The sequence below is a fragment of the Anolis carolinensis genome, unplaced genomic scaffold (genome assembly GCF_035594765.1).
Source record: "Anolis carolinensis isolate JA03-04 unplaced genomic scaffold, rAnoCar3.1.pri scaffold_8, whole genome shotgun sequence".
Classification (NCBI taxonomy): domain Eukaryota; kingdom Metazoa; phylum Chordata; class Lepidosauria; order Squamata; family Dactyloidae; genus Anolis; species Anolis carolinensis.
Window position 1 is genome coordinate 5,487,297 of NW_026943819.1, and position 26,881 is coordinate 5,514,177.

General features: G+C 41.6%; 2 protein-coding genes across 2 annotated transcripts; one reads left to right on the forward strand and one right to left on the reverse strand.

The window, feature by feature from the left end:
* The first annotated feature begins 2,718 nt into the window (after positions 1-2,718).
* On the forward strand, positions 2,719-9,106 carry LOC100563950 (cytochrome c oxidase subunit 5B, mitochondrial). The gene is made up of 4 exons (XM_062961260.1): positions 2,719-3,007; positions 7,055-7,125; positions 7,617-7,716; positions 8,866-9,106. Exons 1-4 carry the CDS (start codon positions 2,734-2,736, stop codon positions 8,973-8,975), a joined length of 555 nt encoding a protein of 184 aa, XP_062817330.1. The 5' UTR covers positions 2,719-2,733; the 3' UTR covers positions 8,976-9,106.
* Positions 9,107-9,958: 852 nt separating this feature from the next.
* Positions 9,959-25,585, reverse strand: actr1b (actin related protein 1B). Its single transcript, XM_003227418.4, has 11 exons — positions 25,407-25,585; positions 21,728-21,792; positions 21,502-21,577; positions 19,667-19,792; positions 19,064-19,188; positions 17,522-17,738; positions 16,393-16,485; positions 15,821-15,995; positions 15,004-15,065; positions 13,654-13,694; positions 9,959-12,030 (listed from the first exon to the last, which is right to left on the reverse strand). The coding sequence occupies exons 1-11, from the start codon at positions 25,452-25,454 to the stop codon at positions 11,928-11,930; spliced, it is 1,131 nt and encodes a 376-aa protein (XP_003227466.1). The 5' UTR covers positions 25,455-25,585; the 3' UTR covers positions 9,959-11,927.
* Positions 25,586-26,881: the final 1,296 nt, after the last annotated feature.

Sequence of the window (26,881 nt, forward strand, 5' to 3'; positions counted from 1 at the left end):
TCTATTAAACATGAAATTACATTATGATTTTACAAAATAAGCACCAAAACATGTTATACAACAAATTTGACAGAAAAGTAGTTCAATATGCAGTCATGTTATGTAGTAATTACTGTATTTACAAATTTAGTACCAAAATATCACGATGTATTGAAAACATTGACTTCAAAAATGCATTGGATAGTACAGAACGTTGGATAAGTGAGACTCTACTGTATATGTAGAATGCCAAGGGCGGGAGAAAGAACTCTTGTCTGCCTGAGGCAAGTGTAAATGTTGCAAATTGGCCAGGTTGATTAGCATTGAATAGCCTTGCAGCTTCAAAGCCTGGCTGCTTCCTGCCTGGGGGGGGGGGAATCCTTTGTTGGGAGGTATTAACTAGCTCCTGAAAGGCCTTGGAAACAATGGGTTTGAGTGTTGACTGGAGAAACTTATCTTCCTATTACAGAGAAGCCATACATAAAGTTCCTTTTCCCTCAGACTCACTAATTACTGTAATTTGTTTTTTTGCATTCGTTTTTGTTGGTTTATTATGATGGTAGTTTAGCCATCGCTTGGAATCACAGGGTTGCTGATTTTTCCGGGGCAGTATGGCCATGTTCCAGAAGCATTCTCTCCTGACCTTTTCGCCCACATCTATGGCAGGCATCCTCAGAGGTTTGAGGTCTGCTGGAAACTGGGCAAGTGGGGTTTATATATCTGTGGAATGCTAAGGGCGGGAGAAAGAACTCTTGTCTGCCTGAGGCAAGTGTGAATGCTGCAAATTGGCCAGCTTGATTAGCATTGAATAGCCTTGCAGCTTCAAAGCCTGGTTGCTTCCTGCCTGGGGGGGGATCCTTTGTTGGGAGGTGTTAACTAGCTCCTGAAAGGCCCTGGAAACAATGGGTTTGAGTGTTGACTGAAGAAACTTATCTTCTTATTTCAGGGAAGCCATATACAGTAGAGTCTCACTTATCCAACATAAACGGGCCGGCAGAATACTGGATAAGTGAATATGTTGGATAATGAGGCATTAAGGAAAAGCCTATTAAACATCAAATAAGGTTACGATTTTACAAATTAAGCACCAAAACATCATGTTATACAACAAATTTGACAGAAAAAGTAGTTCAATGCTACGTAGTAATTACTGTATTTACAAATTTAGCACCAAAATATCACTATGTATTGAAAACATTGACTACAATAATGCGTTGGAGAATTCAGAACATTGGATAAGCGAGTGTTGGATAAGTGAGATTCTACTGTATAAAGTTCCTTTTCCCTCAGCCTCACTAATAAATAATACTATTTATTATAATACTGTATCTGTAGAATGCCAAGGGCGGGAGAAAGAACTCTTGTCTGCCTGAGGTAAGTGTGAATGTTGAAAATTGGCCAGGTTGATTAGCATTGAATAGCCTTGCAGCTTCAAAGCCTGGTTGCTTCCTGCCTGGGGGGGAATCCTTTGTTGGGAGGTATTAACTAGCTCATGAAAGGCCTTTGAAAAATGGGTTTGAGTGTTGACTGGAGAAACTTATCTTCCTATTACAGGGAAGCCATACATAAAGTTCCTTTTCCCTCAGACTCACTAATAAATAATACTATTTATTATAATACTGTATCTGTAGAATGCCAAGGGCGGGAGAAGGAACTCTTGTCTGCCTGAGGTAAGTGTGAATGTTGCAAATTGGCCAGGTTGATTAGCATTGAATAGCCTTGCAGCTTCAAAGCCTGGTTGCTTCCTGCCTGGGGGGGGGGGAAATCCTTTGTTGGGAGGTGTTAACTAGCTCCTGAAAGGCCCTGGAAACAATGGGTTTGAGTGTTGACTGGAGAAACTTATCTTCCTATTACAGGGAAGCCATACATAAAGTTCCTTTTCCCTCAGACTCACTAATAAATAATACTATTTATTATAATACTGTATCTGTAGAATGCCAAGGGCGGGAGAAGGAACTCTTGTCTGTCTGAGGCAAGTGTGAATGTTGCAAATTGGCCAGGTTGATTAGCACTGAATAGCCTTGCAGCTTCAAAGCCTGGTTGCTTCCTGCCTGGGGGGGGAATCCTTTGTTGGGAGGTGTTAACTAGCTCCTGAAAGGCCCTGGAAACAATGGGTTTGAGTGTTGACTGGAGAAACTTATCTTCCTATTACAGGGAAGCCATACATAAAGTTCCTTTTCCCTCAGACTCACTAATAAATAATACTATTTATTATAATACTGTATCTGTAGAATGCCAAGGGCGGGAGAAGGAACTCTTGTCTGTCTGAGGCAAGTGTGAATGTTGAAAATTGGCCAGGTTGATTAGCACTGAATAGCCTTGCAGCTTCAAAGCCTGGTTGCTTCCTGCCTGGGGGGGGGAATCCTTTGTTGGGAGGTGTTAACTAGCTCCTGAAAGGCCCTGGAAACAATAGGTTTGAGTGTTGACTGGAGAAACTTATCTTCCTATTACAGGGAAGCCATACATAAAGTTCCTTTTCCCTCAGACTCACTAATAAATAATACTATTTATTATAATACTTACAAATAATACTTATTACTTATTTGTTAAATGTTTATATTTAATACATAATACTATTTATGTTTATATACTAAGAGAGTGACAAAACATAGCCTAGGCCTGGCTGGGTTCCATGTTTCAAACTCCAAACACTTCCATTCCTCGCTTCTCTCTCTCTCTCCACAGCAATCCAAAATGGCGCTTCTCTGCTGACTGGAAAGAAGCCAGGGCCACGCCCACAAGGCGACGCGTCCAATGAGTGCAGCTCAGGCCGTGGCTCCGGCCACGCCCACTGAGCGTCGCTTCGCGGAGGCGGTTGCTGTTATCCACGCCCAATGGTTGGAGACCGGAAGTGGGGAAAGCGGAAACAGGCCTGTGGAAGCGGCCTTTTCCTCAGCAGTCGAGTTCGCGATGGCGTCAAGGTTACTCCGGGCCTGCGGCCTTTTTCAAGGCCTCGCCGCCGGACGGAATGCGCTCCCTCTGGGGCCGCTGCGCCTGACAGGAGCCTCTCGCTGCATGGCGGGCGGAGGTGAGGCTTTGTTGGGTATTTTAACACAGGCCTGGGCCAGTTTGGGTCCTCCCGCCAGGTGTTTTGGACTCCAACTCCCAGCATTCCTCACAGCCTCAGGCCCCTTCCTTTTCCCCCTCAGCCGCTTAAGCGGCTGAGGGGGAAAAGGAAAGGGCCTGAGGCTGTGAGGAATGCTGGGAGTTGGAGTCCAAAACACCTGGCAGGTGGGCCCAAGCTAGCCCAGGCCTGGTCTATATCCTCTGCTGTGATTGTTTCCAAGTGTTGCTTTCCAAGCCACCAAAGACAACCCCCAGTATTGACATCTGAGAAATAGTAATTTATTTATTTTATTTATTACATCACTTCTACCCCGCCCTTCTCACCCATCAAGGGACTCAGGGCGGCTTACAATATAAACATATACATCAGAAAAACAGTTTACATCAGATTTAAAAATCTTTCAAAATTAAAAAATTACAATAAAAATTAAAATATACATTAAAATCGTATGCTTCTGCAAAGGTGTTTAGTGTGGCTTGTAGTTCTTCTTCTTAATGTGCAAAGACTACATTATCATCAGAATATTGGAGTTCTATAATGTTGTTGTGACCTTAGTTCTGGCTCTCAGTCTGCTGAGATTAAATAGCTTAGAGCAGGGGTCCCCAAACTAAGGCCTGGGGGCTGGATGCGGCCCTCCAAGGTCATTTACCTGGCCCCCGCCCTCAATTTTATAATATAATATTTTTATATCAGTTTTAATAATATAATATATTGTATATACATATAATATTGATAATAATATTATGTTATACAATATAATACTAATAATAATACCATATAATAATAGTAATTATATGTTATATATTACATATTATATAATAGTATAGTGGTATAGTTCAATATAGTAATATATAATGCTAATATTGTGCTATTCTAATAATATAATATATTGTATGTACATACAGCTGCTCTGAGTCCCCTTCTGGGTGAGAAGGGTGGGATATAAATGTAGTAAATAAATGCAGTAAATAAATAATTAATTTTAGACTTAGGCTTAGCCAAAGTCTGAAATGACTTGAAGGCACACAACAACAACAATCCTAATTAACTTGACTATCTCATTGGCCAGTAGCAGGCCCACACTTTCCATTGAAATCCTGATAGGTTTATGTTGGTTAAGATTGTTTTCACCCTAATAATAATATAATAATAATACTTTATTTTTCTAACCCACCACCATCTCCCCGAAGGGACTCGGGGCGGCTAACACGGGGCGATGCCCAAAACAAAACAGAATAAAGCAATTACAATGAATATCTAGTGCGCCAACTGCGACCGTACCTTGAGAAGTCTGACTTGACCATGGTGGTCCATGCTCTGGTTACCTCAAGGATGGATTACTGTAATGCGCTCTACGTGGGGCTGCCCTTGAAGACGGTCCGGAAACTGCAGTTGGTACAACGGTCGGCAGCTAGGTTACTAACTGGAGCTGCTTACAGGGAGCGGTCAACCCCCCTGTTCAAGCAGCTCCGCTGGCCCCAGATAATATTCCGGGCCCAATTCAAGGTGCAGGTTATTACCTATAAAGCTCTAAACGGTTCAGGACCTGTCTATCTTCGTGACCACGTCGTCCCCTATGAACCCACCCGATCGATGAGATCCTCCGGGGAGGCCCTCCTCTCACTTCCACCCTCCTCACAACTGCGTTTGGTAGGGACGAGAGAGAGGGCCTTCTCGGTCGTGGCTCCCCGACTCTGGAACTCCCTCCCCAGGGAGATTAGGTTGGCTCCCTCTCTACCTTCCTTCAGGAAGCAACTGAAGACTTGGATGTTTCGGCAGGTCTTCGGAGATAGTTATTAATTAATCAGCCCCAGTGGGTTTTTAATAATTTATCCTGTTTTTATTACGGCCTTACCATTTATGTGTTTTAAATGAAATTTTTATCTTGTATTGTTGTTTATATTGATATATTGTATTATTGTGATTTATTGTGTTGCTTATATTTTGTTCTTATGTTGTTTGGGCCACTGCCCCATGTAAGCCGCCCCGAGTCCCCGTGGGGAGATGGTGGCGGGATATAAATAAAGTTTTATTATTTATTATATCAAAACAAAACAGTATTAATAATAATAGCAAAAGGGAAAGGTTTTCTTTCCCCTGACGTTAAGTCCAGTCGTGACTGACTCTGGGGGTTGGTGCTCATCTCCATTTCTAAGCCGAAGAGCCGGCGTTGTCCGTAGACACCTCCAAGGTCATGTGGCCATAGGCATGACTGCATGGAGCGCCCTTACCTTCCCGCTGGGGCGGTACCTATTGATCTACTCACATTTGCATGTTTTTGAACTAGCTTGGCAGGAGCTGGGGCTAACAGCGGGCACTCATTCCGCTTCTGGGATTTGAACCTGGGACCTTTTGGTCTGCAAGTTCAGCAGCTCAACGCTTTAACACACTGCGCCACCACCAGGGCCCCCAATAATAATAATAATAATAATAATAATAATAATAATAATAATAATAATAATAATACGTTTATTTATACCCCGCCTCCATCTCCCCCGAAGGGGACTCGGGGCAGCTCACAAATAATATCAGATAAAAACAGTAACAATAAACAAGATATCAGCAAACAAAAACATACACCGATTATAAAATTTAAACATTAACCTATGAAAATGAAAACACACTTAATAAAAACAGAATTAGAAACAGCGAAGTTGAGTAATAGACTAATTAAAGTGCACTTTGTTATAAGTTGTAAATTCAAGATAACAGATAAAGTGCTACAAATTCATTGGAGGTTGATTTGGGATGGGAAAGACCCTAAGTAATACAGTAGAGTCTCACTTATCCAACGTTCTGGATTATCCAACACATTTTTGTAGTCAATGTTTTCAATACATGATATTTTGGTGCTAAATTCGTAAATACAGTAATTACTACATAGCATTACTGCATATTGAACTACTTTTTCTGTCAAATTTGTTGTATAACATGATGTTTTGGAGCTTAATGTGTAAAATCATAACCTAATTTGATGTTTAATAGGCTTTTCCTCAATCTCTCCTTATTATCCAACATATTCGCTTATCCAACATTCTGCCGGCCCGTTTATGTTGGATAAGTGAGACTCTACTGTATCAAGTTAACCAGGAGAAGTGCGACTGATGCAGGAAAGGCCAAGGAACATAATTAATTATGGGGGTGGACGGTCTTTAACCGAAGGCCTGTGTAAAGAGCCAGGTTTTCAGGCTCTTCCGAAATGCCATCAGGGTGGGGGGCTTGCTTTTCCAAAAAGGAATGATAGGCAAATGGGCCAACTTGGGCCCTCCCTCCAGGTGTTTTTGGAGTTCAACTCCCACCATTCCTAACAGCCTCAGGCCCTTTCCTACAACTGCTCAGGAACCATAGAGTAAAGGAAGCTGCATACCAGAACATACATACAGGAAACAGTAAGCAACAGGATCATTTGTGGTCTCTTATTATTGAATAATTACCGCATTGAAACAATAGTTGCCCAAGTAAAATGAAATTTAAATTTTGTTTTTGGGCAAAAAGTAGGAAGATTTGTAGAATCGGGAGAGACCCCCACAAAGGTCCATCCAATCCAGCTTCCTTCTGCCAGTTAGGAAGACACAACCCAAGCCCTCCCAACAGATGGCCACCCAGTCTCTGTTTAAAAACCTCCAGGGAAAGGAGACACCACCGAGGCAGCCTATTCCACTGGCTGACTGTTCAGATCCTGAAGAGGTTCTTCTTAATGTTTAGATGTAACTAATCTAGGCATGAATTATTAGTGCCCTACTCTCTATTAGCATTAAATGCTGTTTGATGCTTTCAGTGAATAACACTGTTCTAGCAATCAGCTGAATGCAGTGCATTCAATGAATAACAATGTTCTAGGTGTGTGTTTTTAGTGTCTAACTCAATACTAAAAGTGAATAGTGTTCTTGCAAAAGATTCACTCATATAAGAGTATTATTCACTGAATGCCTCAAACAGTTCTTTTCCTGCGGTTTGAATCAATTCTAGGATTCCTTCCCCTCAAGCTTCTCACTGTCTTTATCTTAGGCATACCCACGGATGAAGAGCAAGCAACAGGATTAGAAAGGAAAGTTATGAAGGCTTTGCAGCAGGGCCTGGTGAGTACAAAGAACCCCTTAATCAGAGATTCGTTCTGTTCTTAATTGGCAACTGCCAATCTAATGAAAGATTGGTTTGCCAGTTTGCTTTGTTTGAGCAGCTTGGGTTCCCAGGGGAGTTCACAGGGTGGCAACAATCACCAGCCCCTCTGAAATTCTCCAATACTTTATTTTAGTAAAAATGGGACTTACTGTGGTACAGTCTACCCTACTGTTAAGAACAACGGACTGAGAAATAGGGGCTCAGTTCTGGCTCACTCCATTTGAATCCCTGGAATAAACAGTTGGTGAGGCTGGTTTTTGAGCTAATGGTTGGCCTTAGAAGTTGGTTCTTGTATATTTAGCAGCAACACTAAATTTACGGAGGAAGTATCAAAAGGGATATATTTGGGTCAAGTGTTTATTACTGAGAATCCTAAGAGGAAAATCGTACACTGGGGTTTAAGTCTCTTTAGCTAGTCTCCTAACTTCTTCTCTCTTGTTGGTTATAGGATCCCTACAGCATGTTCCCACCCAAACCGCGTGCTGGAACCAAGGAAGATCCCAACATTGTCCCCTCAATCACAGACAAGCGCATTGTAGGCTGTATTTGTAAGTGTCCCCTCATATAAGGTGGTTCCTTGGCTTGCCCATAACATGATTTCAAGGAAACGGCTTGTGCATAATTCTGTATCTGGATTTGAAAACAGTCCACTGGGAACGAGCAATTTTTTTGGAGTCTTGATAAAGGGTTTCTAAGTCTGGGAAGAAAGCTAAGAGAATACAGTAAAAGTTAATAGCTTATTGTTAGCCCCAACTAGAGAAGACCAATTGAGTCAATAGGATTTAACTATATTCAAAATCTGAATAAGTTGAATTCAATTCACTGGGAGCCCCCGGTTGCACAGTGGGTTAAACCCTTGTGCCAGCAGGACTGCTGACTTGAAGGTTAGGTTGCTGACCTGAAGGTTGCTGGTTCGAATCCAGAAAGAGCACAGATGAGCTTCCTCTGTCAGCTCCAGGTCCTTATGTGGGGATATGAGAGAAGCCTCCCACAAAGATGGTAAAAATATCAAAATATCTGGGCGTCCCCAGGGCAACATATTCTCACACCAGAAGCAACTTTTTCTCAAGTCGCTCCTGACACACACAAAAATTGAATCAGTGTATGTTCTCTGGTTGGCATTAAAAGTATTGATCACTTATGATACACATTCCCTGTGAGAGAACAAGATCTTAACAGATTTTAGTCACGATTCCTGTCTAAAACAGTTTTGCTCATTACAGCTCAATGGACAGCACATCTGTTGTATTAAGGTTTATATAGTTTTGTGTAATAGATGAATATAGCAGCCAGTTGCTCGTGTTCCCCTGGTCCATGGATGGAGCTAAAGCACACCAAGCATAGTCCTCTGGATGTAATTGGATTGCAACTTCCAGCAGTCCTCGCCATTTATTGTGCTGACTGAAGCAGATTGGAGTTGCAGTTCAGCCTCAGCGGAAGGGCCTTGTGCTTCTCTTTAGCTCCATCTGACTTCTATTTCTGCTTCTCTTCAGTGCTGCAGTCAGGTTCCATTTAGCAAGTCGGCTTTTCTCTCGTATGTGTTGATTGATCTTGACTTGCTATTGGATCTTGCTTGTTAAGAAAACCTTAAATGGGACACATTGTTTTGCCTCTTAGGTTCATGACCAATGTTGCTTCCCTCTTGTTGTGTAGTTGTGTAGCATTTCAACGTTTTATTGTCCTGTTCTCTCTCCCAGGTGAGGAGGACAACAGCGCCGTGATCTGGTTCTGGGTCCACAAGGGCGAGCTTCACCGCTGCCCTTCCTGTGGGACCCATTACAAATTGGTTCCCCACCAGCTGCCATGATCCGACAGACCTGCTGAAGTGTGCTGAGTTCTCTATTTATGGTGTCTGGGATCCAAGCCTAAGCAGCACAACGGTTTGGACCACCAATGAACCACATTCTTTGCAACTGAATAAAGTCGTTTGACTCCTTCTGTGAAATTGCTTTTCTTGTGTGTTCGAGGCCATCATCTAAGACTAGCACTGAAATCCATACTAAGAAACTGCTGGTGCATACATTTCATAGAAATCTTTTATTGATGTCAATATTGACCATGGGCAAAGATAGTATGGCCTCGTGCTTTTAAAATAGATGCTGCTGTCTTGGCTAGTTCTGATGGGAATTGGATTATCTCCAGATTTGAAGGTTGGTACGTTCCTCAGCTGTTATCTGTACACTCAGAAAGATTGGGCAAAGGGACATGGTGTCTACAATGATTTCCTGAAGTATAAAGGAGTGGCTAGAAGCATGCATTTTTACCTGCTATGGGTATATGGATAACATAACAAATACAAGAAAGTAGTGCTGGTTTGAGATGTGACAGTGACAGCCAGCAACTATAAAAATATTTGCCATAACTGCTGAGCATTATCTCCAGGATTAGAAGCAACTTTCCTCTAAATCAGGGAAGGAATTTCAGGCTAAATCCAGGCCTCTTGATAATTCCTTCCATTGCTATATCAATCTTCCAACAATTGCATGGGTTTAGTGATTACCACAAAAAATAAGCAGGAATTCGGAGTCACTGTTCGAATGCTGATTTTAAGTTGCATATGGCCTTCAAATAGGAAGTGCTGCTTAGAACCGAAGGACTTCCCTCTTCATTTTGAAACACGTTCTCTATATTTGAACGACAAATTGGCTGTGAGCAACCGGGGTTGCTATGGAATGCATCCTGCTGAAGGACATCCTGAGGGTCCATCTATTCTGTGCAGGTTTTAGTCTGGAAATCTCTCCCCCCCCCCCCCCAAAAAAAACCCAAAAGTAAACAAACATACACAAAAGCCACCGGCTGTTAATTTATAATTATTACTATAATGAATTTACAAAATAAAAATACAGGCAACTGTGTTAAATTATTGTACATTGCAGCCCAGAGAGGTGGTTCCTTTTTTCCGCAGGGGAGGGGGGGCGGTCTTGCCTCAGTTTGGTACAGATCACTGAAGGTGGATAACATGGGAGAAGCCAATATACATACAAGCTTCGGGGGAGTGGAGCCACACAGCCTCACTCCCTAGCAGGGATTCCTTTTAAATTAATAGTTTTCCATAAAAAAAGATTTAACCCTTTCCAGTCCAAGGTTGAAACCACCATCTCTGCAACAAATTTCTGGAGTGAGGAGGGAATGAAGAAGAGAGACCTTTCAGCCTCTCAGCTGCTGTGTTCTTTGGCTGCCATAAGGACCCCAAGGGGACTTTGACACCATCTTGCTTGGGTTTGTCCTCACTGCCTACCAAAGCCGGCTGAACCTTTTAAATTGAATTATTTTCAATAATTTGTACTCCGTGATGGAATTCATTTCCCAGGGTTGAGTGTGAACAAAGGGAGACACTGCCTCAGAGGGGAGATGGAGAAGAAAAGGGACAGACAGAAGGCCAGTCCAAGAAGAGGGCCGGCTGCCAGGGAAAATCCCTTGTCAAACAAGGAAAGAAGAGCTAAACTGGACATTTCATAGTCAACCCACATGAGTTCTACAAAAGCCAAGCCAGGAGAAAACACTTTCAGAGGCACCGGGAAGGCAGAGCTTTGGCCCCTCTCTTCCAAACACCTCTTAGATGCGACCATCTAAATCTGTTCTCATTTAGCCTCTGTAATGTCAGTCAACTCTCATTCCTTGATGCTACCATTCTCAAAATGATCTAGAGAAAACAGGGCGGATGCACATTTGTGGTGCAGAAAGAGGGTTCTAAAACCAAAACTGCTACTTCTACTTCACCGAATGGCAGTGCCAAGAAACAGCAGCCACTGACTCAGGAGACTGCCATAGCTGGAGCCTGCCTTCCTCCAATCCAAGTTCCAGATGAAGTGAACTTTGTACCATGTAAACACGGCTCTCCCGAAATGGGACAAGCCAGAGGAATTTTTTTAACTCCTGCTCTGTTTCCCCAGCTGAACCTAGACACACCTCTCCCATTCAGAGATCCTGAAAATTGCCTGATATAATCCTGTTCTTCACCAATTTATTTTGGGTCGGGAACAGGAGAGACAGGACCTCCTCGAGCAGGTTTGTGGTGGAGGCAACATTTGCTCATCCCTCCCTGGTACGGCTTGGCACCAGCTGCGCATGAGAAGCAGAGCCTGTCTTATAGGATACACCAAAAGCCAGGAAGATTAAGAGCCCTGAGAAATGGAAAAAGGGCAACAGCATTTGGAGGAAGGGTCCTCCTTGGTGCTTTAAGGGGCCATGCAGCTGCCCCAAGATTCACTCTTTTTTGGGGACAGGAAAGGAGCAATGGGGCAAGATGTGAGCATTCAAGATTTCCTCCACAAACCTCAAAGAGCAGACAGGCCTTTGTTGCTTCCCGCAGGGCAGATGGAGGCACACGGCAGCTTCCTCCGAGGAAAGCAGCCTCTTGAGCCGTGTGGAGGCACAACAAGGACCAGGGCAAAGCAGCAGCCTCGCTATGGAACCGATCGGAAGGCAGAATGGAGCTCGGAGTTCCCTTTCTGACTGGGGCCCTGCCGCCTTCCTCCACCGCAACCAAGGCCTCGAAAATATAACCGCGCCTCCCTCCTAAGGGGGTGTGCGTGTGGTAGCAACATGCATTGGACAGGGCACTAAGACAGGAAAGCGCGAGGCCCCAGAGGAAGGCAGGAAGAGGTCCCAACCAGCAGGGAAGGAATGAGGGAGGGAGAAGCAGCCCTGGACCAAAAAGGGTTAAGAGAGAAAAGACAGGACCCGGATGAGTCGCCCACAGACACCAGCCGCTGCTGCTGCTGCTGCTGCCGCTTTGCCGCTGCCCCCGACCCCTGCCCTAGAAGGTCTTCCGGTGAATGGCCCGGGAACCGTCCTCTTCGTACTCCTTCTTGGACACCCACATTTTCTTGAACGTGTCCAGGGAGGCCAAGATAGAGCCGCTGTTGAAGGGGCAAAAGAGAAGGGTCAGGGAGCCAAGAAAGGCCCGGAGGACAAGAAACACAAACGGCTAACAGAGTACATTGCTGCTGGGGAGGCTCCCCAGATTTTGGATATTCCCTTCGAGTATTTTTCCAATACTGGTTATGCCAATTATAGTATCTGGGACATAGAGACAACTAGCGGGTAATGCACAAATATTTATAACAACACAGAACAATAATGTATGTGTATATACACTCTTGTGTGACTCAAAAGGAATGTAACACAAATCTGGTTTCTACAACTTTGAGAGTAAGTTACTTCAAACTATATTACATATAAAGAAATTACTTTCAGAATATCAAAAGTAAAGTTACAATTTCCATGTCATAATCCAACAAAAGGTATAATGTTCAAGGAGTAAATAACAGACATAAAGAGACAACCAAGTCCATATCATTCCTGGAACTGCGTGAAATCTTGGGCCAATGTCAATCGTAGTAAAGAAATTCAGTCTCCAAGATAGCAGCTTCTATATTCAAAATTCAAATTACATTCCTTGTGAGTTACACAAGAGTGTATATACACACATATACAGACAAGTAGTCATGTGCATTTGGGCCAAAAGACATGCCATTTTGGGGTCTGTTTTCGTCTAACCCCTCATTTCATTTACCGGAAAGTCACCTGAAAGGGGAGATGTGATGCTGTTTCATTCAGCAGAGATTCAGCCCATTGGCTGCAATGGGAAACTTTAAAGGCTCAATCCTCAGTCATTTGAAGGCCTATCTGCATGAAACCTACCTCAGTTGTAAACCCCGTTTACAACCGCAGGCCTGCCAAGTTTCAAAGGAATTCACCAATCTACTTATTTTTAGTGTTATTTTAAGTTTTTAAAGTAAGACAAACCACAAAAGAGGGTTCTGAATTGTAGTGGCCGGTTGAGTCCATTCTCAGCCAATTAGAGCATGGACAACACCAGGCTTTTTACTGGGTGAGAGGCAGAGAGAGAAAACCTTCAACTCCCATCAGGCTCTGAGAGGAATTTTCAATGACCACTTAATGCTAGTGCCACTGGGAAAGCGAGTTCTAATGACTCTCTCTGGAGGAGGAGGTAACTTTCCAAGAAAAAAATGGAGGAGGCTTCTGCCGGGGAGAGAAAAAGATGCCACAGATCCCCCTGCCTCAGATATTTTGTGGACTTAACTCTTTCTGAAAATATTGTTTCTCTGAATTTGTTTTTTTCGTCTCTCTCTTCCCTTTTCTGTTTTCGGTAATTACACGTAAACAGCCCTCCGAAAACTACAAAACTTTTCATTAACAGTGATTCAGGTTCAACTCTTACAGACAACTGCACAATCTCCTTCCTTAGATGAAATACTGCAAAACATTCAGGCTCATGTCTTATCTTAGCAGATTCTTCCTCCAATAAAGAGGTCTGCTCCATCATTAGCTGAAGGCAATGCAACTAGTTAAGCATTTCCTATTTTAGGTCACAAACATTTACCATCTCCTTCCAGGGTGAGAAAGGCTGAGATAGTATAATGCCTGACCAAACACAGAAACCGCCCCGCCCCCCCATTAGCACAAGGAGAAGCTGGGCCAGAGAAGTTATTAGTCTTTCCCTATGAGAATGCTCTTACCCAATCCACGTGGAATATAATCTCTCTTGAGGAGCAGAGATCTACAAAAAGAAGAAAAAACACTTAGAAGACATTGCCCAGGTGACAAGTAGACAAGTGGGGTTTATATATCTATTGAATGTTCAGGGTGGGAGAAAAAATTCTTGTCTACTTGAGGCAAGTGTGAATGTTACAACTGGCCAGTAGAGAATGCTTCTGGAAGATGGCCATACAGCCCAGAAAACTCACAGCAGCCCAGTGATTCCAGCCATGAAAGCCTTCAACATATAGAGAGACCTGCTTACACACCACAATAGCACTTCTCAATCGTGAGAAGACAAGGAAAAAAAAACTGCCAGCTCTGATCAGCCTTCTTTTCTGCATAGGTGCTCTGCCCACATTCCTCCCTCATTTTGCCATAGCTTGAACCAGTCCAATGCACCAACATAATTCCAACCACAAAGCCCAGGCGCAGCACTGAGGAATGAACCAAACCCACCTCTTTCAAAGGTACCGTATATACTCGAGTATAAGCTGACTTGAATATAAGCCGAGGCACCTAATTTTACCACAAAAAAACTGGGAAAACATTGACTCCAGTATAAGCCAAGGGTGGTAAATTTCAGATATAAAAAGAGATACCAATAAAATTACATTAATTGAGGCATCAGTAGGTTAAATGTTTTGAATGTTTACATACAGCTCAAATTTAAGGTAAGACTGTCCAACTCTCATCAAATAATTATTCTCATCTTCTATGTAAATGTGCTTATGTATCCTTTTAATAATAATAGAGTAAAATAATACATGTAATAATAATAATAAATACAGGAAAATAATACATCTCATAATAGAGTAAAATAATAAATGCAATAATAGTAATAATAATAATATCAGAGTGATAATAAAAACAGTAGAATAAATGTAATAGTAGCAACAATAATAGAGAAAAATAATAAATGTAATAATACCAATAATAATAGAGAAAAATCATAAATGTACCATATATTCTCGAGTATAAGCTGATCCAAATATAAGCCAACCAGGACTTTCACCCAAGTATAAGCCGAGGGGGGCTTTTTCAGTCTTTAAAAAAGGGCTGAAAAACTAGGCTTATACTTTCTTGGCCCTTGCTCCAAAATCTTGGCCTCTGTGATGAGAAATTGATCTTGTAACCGTTTGCATGGATAGAAGATATCCCACCCTGATCTACTTCCTCAATGTGCCAAGATCAGACTTTGGTATCAACTGCCCCACAATTCTAATGATTAAGGATTCCTATACACCACTCTAATCCTCTCAGTCTTCTGCCCATCACCTGGTTGTTTGCGCTTGATTTGACAGCTGGAAATTCCTCACTTAATTCCTCACCTTGATCTTGACGTCCTTTGGAGCAAGTTTCTTTACTTCACTGAGCAGCCGGTCCCCAAAACCTGAAGAGAAAAGAAAGGAAGGAAGGTAAGCTAGCTCAAGCACAATATGGTATGCCACCCTGCCTAAGTAGGTATGACTGGAAGCTGCTCTTCAAAATAATCTCAGATACAATATGGCTGGCAGTTATTCTCTCTAGACTAAGTTAGAATTCACCCACAGGGCTACTTGTGAAACCATAAAGAGATTCCTATAGAAAGTGAGTTGGCCCACGGTGTAAAACATCCCACTATCTATATATATAAAAGGGTAATGGAATCACGGCACCGGACAAAACAACTAAACTAAATGCCCCACAACCCCGAAAATTAACAGCACAACCTCTCATCCACGCCTCTACGTTTATACAACAAAAAGAAAAGAAAAATTAAGTCTAGCCACTGCAACGCGTGGCCGGGCACAGGTAGTAATAATATAATAATAAAACTTTATTTGTATTCCGCTCTATCTCCCCGAGGGGACTCAGGGCAGATTCCAACATAAAATGGAAAAACATTAAATACCTCCATAAACAAACAAATACTGACATAAAAATCACAGAGAAACCCCACATATAAAAATAACATTAAAACCTAACATCAATTTAAAGTCTAACATCAATAAATTAAACCTAACATCAATAAATTAAACTATGTGTAGTCAAACAAAATTATATAAAAATTATATAGAAATCCAAACAAGCATCCACATTAGCAAGCACATCCACATCCACTATGACTCGCTGTGCAAACACATTCCTTCGCGGAGCACCATATACCTTTAAAGAGCGTTGATCCCCCAGACAGGACAATGTTCCCAAACAGCGTTCGCCTCAGGTCCATGTCAGATTTCTGAATGGCAAATGCAAGCACTTCATGGATCCCTTCACTTTCATCTCCTATGAGGTCCGGCTGGAAGAGCAGCTCAGGGGCTCGGAATCGCGAAGGACCAACCTACAAGAGGAACCACAGCAGCATTTAGCAGGGATTGGGTGACAACTATGTAAGTTCCAACAGTGCTGCATGATACTGCAAAGCCAGTGAGCTACAGTAGTCATTATGTCAGTAGAGCAGGCAAGGGCAAACTTTGGCCCTCCAGGTGTTTTGGACTTCAACTCCCACAATTCCTAACAGCCGATAGGCTGTTAGGAATTGTGGGAGTTGAAGTCCAAAACACCTGGAGGGCCAAAGTTTACCCATGCCTGCAGTAGAGCTTCTTTTGCCATATAGCAGCTATGATCAGCTCTGGATCACACAGATATGGACGATGCATTGGGACAAAACCCAAAGCCTTTGAGTTCTTACCACCAGCTCCCATAAAAAGGCCCCATTTTCCAGTCCAGGGACTTACATCTAAAGTGCTTCCGTCCGGCAGTGTGTACTGCACCTTCTCTGTCTCTAAGGCCTCGTCCTTTTGAGGGTTGATGGACAGGTAGCAAGCTCTCTGAAAGAAGGTGCAACGTGAGACAGCCAGCTGTTGTTGTTATTACCATTCTAATTCCCCAAATTCAATAAAAGCATTTAAATTAAACTGGACATTTTCTAAATCCATCAGTAGGTTTCTATTCCACTTCGAGGCTGAGGTGCTTAAACACTAAGACAATGGGCACTTGGGGTTAAAATTTCTAGGCTTTGCTCTCCTGTATTAGTCATTAGGATAAAAATTGTGATTGATACAAAGAGCTTGAGTGATACCCTGCAAACAGAACATCCAAAAGGGTTAAACAATATCAATTCATATGAATGTTTTTTGTAACAGTGTAGGTTTTACCTCCATGTATTTTGAACCAATAAGGATATCATAATCACCTGACCAATGGATTAATTGAGCCATTTCTACCCTATACTCGCCACAGAATAAAACTCCTTGCAGAGTACATGGGGCAATAAAGACAAGCTGTGAGTATCAGTTTTTTTTGGGTTCACAGAATTTATATTCTTCTATATATGTTCTATTATTCATGTCACAATGTAATACTACCTTTAGCCACTATCTATGTCCCCTTAGGATCCACCTACCCAGAAAACTGATGGTGAACTTCTCACCTTAAAAGTTGAACCTTTTCTGTTTATTTAAGTAAGCAGAGTGCCTGAATATACTTTGTTGTAATCTTTTTGTAAACTTTCTTTACAAATTGCTGGTTTGCAAGTTTATATTTATGATGTGTATTATTTGTAGACCCAACCGCCTGACGAAGACTCCTGTGAGTCGAAACCGGTTGAAGATTTGAGTCAAGTTATATGGAAACTGGAGTCTACTCATATAATAAAGAACAGGACATTTACTCACATGAAAAACTTGTCCTATACTTCAAGAGAAGAACTGCTGATTGCTACTTATATACGATTGGGACAGTCCTGTCTTTTATATATACATTGAGTTTGTTTGTTTATTTTCATATCACCACAAGCAGTGGATTTTGGTCTTCATTGATACAAAGAGTCCATCCAAACATTCCCCCTCAAAACCCTGACCTCACCTCCTTTATTGTCTTGACCACTTCAAACTCAGCCGAGGTGTGGAAGTCGTAGCCCTCTTTCCGTAGCAACAGGCGGAGGTAGCGGGAGACATCTCGCCCAGCGATGTCCACCCGCATGATGGAGTGGGGCATGGCAAAGCCCTCGTAGATGGGCACCGCGTGCGTCACTCCATCTCCTGCATCCAGGACCACGCCTGTAGTGCGACCTGTGGCATAACTGGGACAGAGCGGCAGAAGACAAGGAGGACATTGGTTAGCTTTAGGCACAGGCTCTCATCATCAGCCAATGAAGCTCAGAAAGGTCAGTTCAAGGAGCAGGATCTGTTTTGTCATCATCAAGCAGAGAATAAGAATGTTGGACCACAACTGCCAGCATTCCTCCCCATTAGCTTTACTTCCTAGGACTGGTGAGAAGGCCTGTATCTAAGCCCCTGAACAGATATTACTAGGATAGGTGGATACCCTAAATCAGGCATCAGCAAATGTTTTGGAATTCAACTCCCACAATTCCTAACAGCAGGAATGGAGGGCCGAAGTTTGCCCATACCAGCCCTAAATACATGAACTGCTTCTGATTTTGGAAGCTAAACAAGGTCAGTCCTGGTAAGGTCTTGGATGGAAGACTACCAATGGATCTCAAGTGCTATAGACTGTTTTGTTGTTTTATTGAATGTATTTTGGGCAATGTAATTTGCCAACTGTGGTAAGCCGCCCTGAGTCCCTCCGGGTGAGAAGGGCGGGGTAAAATGATGTAAATAAATACAGTAGAGTCTCACTTATCCAAGCCTCGCTTATCCAAGCCTCTGGATTATCCAAGCCATTTTTGTAGTCAATGTTTTCAATATATCGTGATATTTTGGTGCTAAATTCGTAAATACAGTAATTACAACATAACATTACTGCATATTGAACTACTTTTTCTGTCAAATTTGTTGTATAACATGATGTTTGGTGCTTAATTTGTAAAATCATGACCTAATTTGATGTTTAATAGGCTTTTCCTTAATCCCTCCTTATTATCCAAGATATTCGCTTATCCAAGCTTCTGCCGGCCCGTTTAGCTTGGATAAGTGAGACTCTACTGTAAATAAATAAAATTGCTTCTAAGTATTCCTTACCTAACACCATGAAATCCATGGGTTGCCATAAGTTAACGGAGGACATAAAGGCACATCTACACACAAAGTCTTTACTAATTTATTCTTTTCCTGCTGCAGAGCCCCGTTTTGGCGCTTTCATCAATCTTTATTTGTAGTCACAGATTGAAGGGAAAAGGGTGAATGCAAAAGAAGACACAAAGATAAAAGAGTGCCACAAGAGAAAGTGCTGGAAACAGAGGAGACGCTTGTGGTAATCCTTTCTTTTCATAATGTTTTGCATTCAGGGAAATGCAAGAATGCCTTCTGCTGGGTATATGGATCAGAAACATCAAAAGGAATGCAGCCAAATGTATCGCTGACACTTTCCGAACATATTTTTTGAAGCCTCAGTGAAGGGAGGAGGAAATGTGGCTTCCTCCACCTTCAGCAGCTGGATACTCACAGGCTGAGGACAGCTTGCATGGAAATGAAGAGAGCAGGAACGTTGAAGGTCTCAAAGAACACCTCAGCAGCCTTCTCCCTGTTTTTGCTGGGATTTAGAGGGGCCTCTGTCAGGAGAACAGGATGCTGGGAAGAAAGAAAGAAGCCCATTATCAAGGATGGAAGTGGTTGGATGTTTAAGCCATCACAGGCACATGTCACAGGCACACCCCCCCCCCCAAAAAAAACCCAACCCTACTCTATAGAATGAAAAAGCTTTGGAGAAACTGATTCTTTCAGATCTTCTATGATCCTCCCTTGGTAATTTATTTATTTACAACATTTATACCCTGCCCTTCTCACCCGAGGGGACTCAGGGCGGCTTACAAAAATTGGCAAAATTTAATGCCCAAAAATGCAATCATAAAAGCAAAACAATACATACAAATCCATTAGAAAGAATCATTTCTTAGATATCCTCTCACTCAAGACCTAAGCCACCTCCTCAAAATTATACCTAAGTCTTGTCTCCCTGAAGCTGTTATACAGTTTCAGGTTGTTAGAAATCATAGCCTTTGTTAAATGTTTGGAGGAGGATAAAAAGCAGCACTCTTCTAGCTGTTACCTCTTCTGAGAATGTCTGCAGCTGATCTTTGGAGTAAACATACTGCCAGATCCTTTCCATGTCATTCCAGTCTCGAACGATGCCGTGTTCCATGGGGTACCGAATGGATAACAACCCTCTGTGCTCCTACATCGGACAACAGGAAATTATTGCCATGGTATCAGGACACAAATCCAAATCTTGATCTAAAAGAAGGTGAGCCTGTAAACACTGACCAGAGTTACCATCAAGGTTTTCACCCCTTTGAGCTGAAAAAGCCTCTCTCGGCTTATAATGGGGTCAAGGCTGGGCAGCGGAGCCTGTAGGCCATTGCTTGCAATCTATATATATAAATGAGTGATGGCATCACGGCGACCCACAAAACAACAAAACTACAGGCCCCCCAACCTCGAAATTTGACAACACAACCCATCATCCACGCCTCTAGGTTGATACAACAAAAAGAAAAGAAAAATAAAGTCCTAATTAGAGGGAGATGAATAATTGTTTTTATCCAATTGCTGCCAGTTAGAAGGCTAAGCTCCGCCCACTTGGTCTCCTAGCAACCCACTCACCCAGGGGACAGGCAGAGTTAGGCCTCACTTAGGCCACTTCCACACTGCCTATAAAATACAGATTATCATATTTTAACTGGATTAGATGGCAGTGTAGACTCAAGGCCCTTCCACACAGCTATATAACCCATTTATAATCTTATATTATCTGCTTTAACTGGATTGTCTGGACTCCACACCTTTACCCTTTACCTTAACTACCACCAATTCCTCAATACTTTATTTCCCATACCACCATACTTCGCCACAGCAACGCGTGGCCGGGCACAGCTAGTATATGATATATTTATCTCTCCTCTTCTCCTTCCTTATCAGGGTGTTTTCTTTTCCAGTCAAAAGGGACGGAAAGGAGAAATATTCCATGTCCTCCTTGTTTGTATGGTTCTCTTTCAAACCCACCCACTTTCCTGGCTTTTATTTTGTGTATCAACATGTTAGCCCGATAGATCTATAAATATTTCTGTATAAGCATGTTACTGCTGAAGTATTTGCAAATCATATACAGTAGAGTATCACTTATCCAACACTCGCTTATCCAACGTTCTGGATTATCCAACGCATTTTTGTAGTCAATGTTTTCAATACATCATGATATTTTGGTGCTAAATTCGTAAATACAGTAATTACTACATAGCATTACTGCGTATTGAACTACTTTTTCTGTCAAATTTGTTGTATAACATGATGTTTCGGTGCTTAATTTGTAAAATCATAACCTAATTTGATGTTTAATAGGCTTTTCCTTAATGCCTCCTTATTATCCAACATATTCGCTTATCCAACATTCTGCCGGCCCGTTTATGTTGGATAAGTGAGACTCTACTGTATATCCATTAGTCTTATACTTAAGTATATACGGTAAGTCTTTAAAAAGACGCCAGGGGTTTCTCACCGAGAGGCTAATGTGCCATCACAAAGGTGAAATCACCAAGAGATATACTATATTTTCAGCAGAGAACAGGAAGTATACTTCCTTAATGGAAGGGGCCTGATGTCCCTTTTTACCAATGTACTTGTCCACTAGGTAAAGATAACACAGCTCAGCAGAAGCATTACAGCTACACCCCCCCACCCCCAAGAAATGTCTCTTCTTATGGGTCAGTTCTGGTCTAGGGGTTCCTCTTCCCACTTGAGTACGGCTTAAGAATGAAGATGGAAATTATTATGGTGGATGAATGACCTAGTTGATAAATCCCCCCTCAGAAGCCTGGGTCACATGCTGAGAAAATACAACTAAGCGGAACAGTTGAGCTCTCTCAGAATGTGGCAAGTAGAAGGTACCTCTGCTTTAGGTCCAATGAAGAGATCGCCTTCGAGCGCACCAGCCATAACCCGCACATGCTTTGGACGGCCCACACTAGAAAGAAAGCAAAAGGAAATGGGTATCAGTTCACAGGGAAAAGGTCCCAGAATTATAACAACTTCCTTTTTTAATACATGTAGTCCCTAAAGTCTCCTACGGTTAAATACTGAGAAGGATAGTAATGAATTTGGCAGTGATACTTACTAGTTGGGAAAGCAGTATTTGGGGATCTGATCTCCAGCAAAGCCAGCTTTAACCACTCCTGAACCCTAAATGAAAATGGAAATAGTTTACTTATTTATTTACAATATTTATACCCTTCCCTTCTCACCCCGATGGGGACTCCGAGCAGCTTAAAATTATATATCAACAGTAAATAGAGAGGCAAGAGACACACAGAATATAATTACCAGCAGTCAAACATTTACTGAATTTTGGGCATTACTTTAAATCTTGAACTAAGAAGTTCCTTCTGTTTTAGCAGACAAATGACCACTGCCACTTCTACAAACCAAACCTCTGCAGACTAAAAGGAAACCTTCTTTAAATTTTCAAAATATGACAGGAGCAAAAGTACAGAATCCATGGCCACTGGGGAATTCTGGAAATTACAGTAAAAAATGATTGCTGGTCCAACTCTTCATGTAATTCTGCTTAACATATCAAACTTGTGATTACATCACATGAACATGGGTGGGAAAGGAGAGCGAGTGGAAAGAAACAACAGGCTGTCAATCCAGGTCAAGAATCCCTTTTGCTCAGTCACAAGATTCCTCTTCTTCTGGTTCTTCAAACTGGGACAAACATTCCCTACTGTTGCAGAGGAAAAAGGACCGTTTCCCCACCCTGACCTCATGAAAGAGGCAGTAATTCCACATTCACGGGGATCCCAAGATCAGGCGTCTCTCTTTAGAAAGAGAGGGAAAGGCAACTGTATGATATGTTTCAGTATGACACATGAAACAGATACGGTAATAAAATCCAGCTACTTGGCCCTCTCCTTGATTCGAAACCATTCTGTTTATCCATATTCTCTCCTTATAGCAGCTTCTTTTGTTGAATATAGGTTACGCATTGGATCATCAGATATTCTGGAACATCTATTTCTTACACAATCAAGGCTTTGCTATCACATTTGATTCAAGCAGTTCATGAGTTAAACTGAATTCAGTGGGTCTTGCTCCCAGGAAAAGGATGTAAAAGGGACGGATATTAACATGATGAATCCCCTAGATCAGATCTTATCCCTGCTATGAACTTACAAATACTAAAATCCTACATGCTTACTTGGATCCAACTCCTAATCGATCTACTGCATAGTAAATGTGTTCAGGATCACAATATACATAATTACATTTTAAACCTTCCCATTTCCATCTTCACGATCGTGTCTACCGGTATGGTACTCATCTATCCTCTGGTGTTTGTCTAGGCATTACTGAGATCATCTACACAAATCACTTGTTAAGTACCGTAACTCTTAATTCAGAAAGGATGAGAGAGAACAGAGCTGGGCCAACAATTAAGTAGGCTGAGGGGGTAGAAAAGGTGTGCTATGTAAATTCTAATTATTCCTGTACAAGCAAGGGTTATCATGGATCTGCCTTAGTCTAGTTCAACTCAAATTAGTTTTTACTGTGGATAGAAAATCTTTGTTATTCTTCACAGAAAGAAAACAGCCCAGATGTATTTGGATGCACAAGCTGGTTCAGAGTTCTTTGGGAGCAGAAGTGATCATGAAAAACAATAGAACTGTTTTGTCAAGCATCTTTATAGCAACTCACCCAACAACCTTTTGTAGTGGCATATACATTTTTTGGCATATGCATTTCACAAGGTGTTACAAGATCCTTGTTTTATTATTTTGAAGGGAAATTATTCTCTACCTGCCTGAAGTTGACAAGATTTGTCAGCTTCATCTCTGTTCTTCTTTTCAGCCTCTGCCTTGGAACTAGATCACATACAATGTGTACCCAGCCTTCTAAAAATGGATGCACGAACTCTTAAAGGAACAAGCGACGAAAAGTGTGCAAGCATACATACATAAACTCCAGAAAGCAATTACATAGTTTCAGGGGGCCTTCAACAGCACTGGTACTACTGTGTACATATAAACAAAATTGCCTAAATATAGACACTAAGTACGCGTTCATTGATAGTTAACTATATTATTATTACTACTATAACTACTAAGGGGATGCCCTGTACACGTAAACAAAAATGCATATATAAATGTATACAGCACCTGTGTATTACAAGGCACGACAATTTATTATTGTTATTATTACTATTACCGGGAAACTCTGTACATGTAAACAAAATGTAGGTATAATATACAGTATACAGCAAGTATGTACTAAAAGCCATTATTATTTTTTATTATTAATATTATTATTGTTGGGATGCCTTTTACATGTAAAATATTGCATACATAGATATTTACAGCAGCTGTGTTTACAAAGTATCCCAATACTATACTATGCATTACAAGCCATAAAGATATACAGTAGAGTCTCACCAATCCAAGACATGCTTATCCAAGGTTCTAGATTATCCAATGCATTTTTGTAGTCAATGTTTTCAATATATCGTGATATTATGGTGCTAAATTCGTAAATACAGTAATTACACCATAACATTACTACGTATTGAACTACTTTTTTCTGTAAAATTTGTTGTATAACATGATGTTTTGGTGCTTAATTTGTAAAATCATAACCTAATTTGATGTTTAATAGTCTTTACCTTGATCTCTCCTTATTATCCAAGATATTTGCTTATCCAAGGTTCCACCGGCCCATTTTGCTTGGATAAGTGAAACTCTACTGTATTATTATTATTACTAAATTTATTGTTATTATTATGATTATTAGGAAGGCATAATTAATTATGTTACTGCTATTACTATTACAGTAGAATCTCACTTATCCAACGTTCGCTTATCCAACGTTCTGGATTATCCAACGCATTTTTGTAGTCAATGTTTTCAATACATTGTGATATTTTGGTGCTAAATTCGGAAATACAGTAATTACTACATGGCATTACTGTGTATTGAACTACTTTTTCTGTAAAATTTGTTGTATAACATGATGTTTTGGTGCTTAATTTGTAAAATCATAACCTAATTTGATGTTTAATAGGCTTTTCCTTAATCCCTCCTTATTATCCAAGATATTTGCTTATCCATGATTCTGCCGGCCCATTTAGCTTGGATAAGTGGGTTGCTGACCTGAAGGCTGCCAGGTTCGAATCCCATCCCGGGGAGAGCGCGGATGAGCTCCCTCTATCAGCTCCAGCTCCATGCGGGGACATGAGAGAAGCCTCCCACAAGGATGGTAAAACATCAAAACATCCGGGCGTCCCCTGGGCAACGTCCTTGCAGACGGCCAATTCTCTCACACCAGAAGCGACTCAGGTTGCTCCTGACACAGAAAAAAAAAGTGAGACCCTACTGTATAATTATTACTAAATTTATTGTCATTGTTATTATTATTATATTACTAGGAAGGCATAATTAATTATGTTACTGATATTACTATTATTTTAATATGCATTTTGTGGAAATATGGATATGGAAAATACAGCAGCTAAGTATTGCAAGGCATAATTAATTGCGTTATTATTACTGTTAGTATTACTGGGGGGCGGCCTTGTCCATGGAAGCACAATCCAGATATAACTATATACAGCAGCTAGGTATTACGAGGCATAATTGCTTGTATTATCATTATTATTCTTATTCCTATTGCTATTCCTGGGCATGGAAGTGCGGCCTGGTCGGCCCTCGCTCTCTGACTCAGGCTTTCCCGGAGGCCTGAGGCCTACGCGCCCCTGAAGGAGAAGCCCCTCTCCTCTCCTCCGGCGGAATGGAAGCACTTACGTTGTCGATGACCACGGGCTGGTTGGCGATGATATCGTAGGACTCCATGGCCGGGCCGCGGGGCCAGGCCGAGCCGAGGGCGCCGAGCTTTCTGTCAGAGGCGGCGGCTCCGCCCGGCAACAACCACCACGGCACCACCCGACGCGGCGCAACCTAACCAACCCTCACGTCGCCTGAAAGAGGGGGCGGGGCCGCGCTCTAACGCCTCAGTGACAGCGGTCGCCACCAAGGAAACAGAACCCCGTTTGACAGCTGTCCCGTCATTGGCCTGTCCTGCCAAGCTGGGGGCGGGACTTCCGCATCATGTTTGGTAGAGAACACACGCCGGGAAGGGAGGGGGACGAAGTGATGTCATGAGCGGGCTCTTAAAGTGACAGTGGCCTTTTCTCTTCTTTGCGTCAAGTCAAGTAGATGTTGTGTTGTGTTGTCGAAGGCTTTCATGGCCGAATCACTAGGTTGTTGTGTTTTTTCCCGGGCTGTGTATGGCCATGTTCCAGAACCATTCTCCCTTGACGTTTCGTTCACATCTACCGGTATGAACTCCAGACAGGAATCAATCAGGGGCAGCTAACGACTCTGAACAAAGGATTCCCCCAGGCCAGGATGCGAGGCTGGGAAGGCCATTTAATGCTAACAAGGGTTATTCAAGGTGCACATGAAGGTGTTAGTGGATGAATTTAACTATACATGCATTTTAAATTTTATAATCCATGGTTTTATAGAGTCTAATTAAGAGTTTTAATTGATGTGGTACAGTTTTATTGTTTATTAATACAGTAGTCTCACTTATCCATCACTCTGAAACTTCTGAAACATGGCCATACAGCCCGAAAGACTCACAGCAACCCAGCGATGCCGGCCATGAAAGCCTTCGACAATACAAATAAAGTTTTATTTTTTATCTTACTATTTCACCTCACTACTGAACTTTGACACACTATTTATTTATTTATTTACTACATTTATATCCCACCCTTCTCACCCCGAAGGGGACTCAGAGCAGCTTACAAATAGTATTTACATACAGTGTATTATATCAATAGCACAGCACAACACTAGCACTATAGACCAGCATATTTCACACCATTAAACTGTAATATTACCAGTAATATTACAAATAATAAATAATATATAATTAATATTATTATATTGTCATTATTATTAGTCTATTGCATTACATTTTAATATTATTATCAATATTACATGTACAGTAGAGTCTCACTTATCCAACATTCACTTACCCAACGTTCTGGATTATCCAACGCATTTTTTGTAGTCAATGTTTTCAATATATCGTGATATTTTGGTGCTAAATTCGTAAATACAGTAATTACAACATAACATTACTGCGTATTGAACTGCTTTATCTGTCAAATTGTATAACATGTTGTTTTGGTGCTTAACTTGTAAAATCATAACCTAATTTGATGTTTAATAGGCTTTTCCTTAATCTCTCCTTATTATCCAACATATTC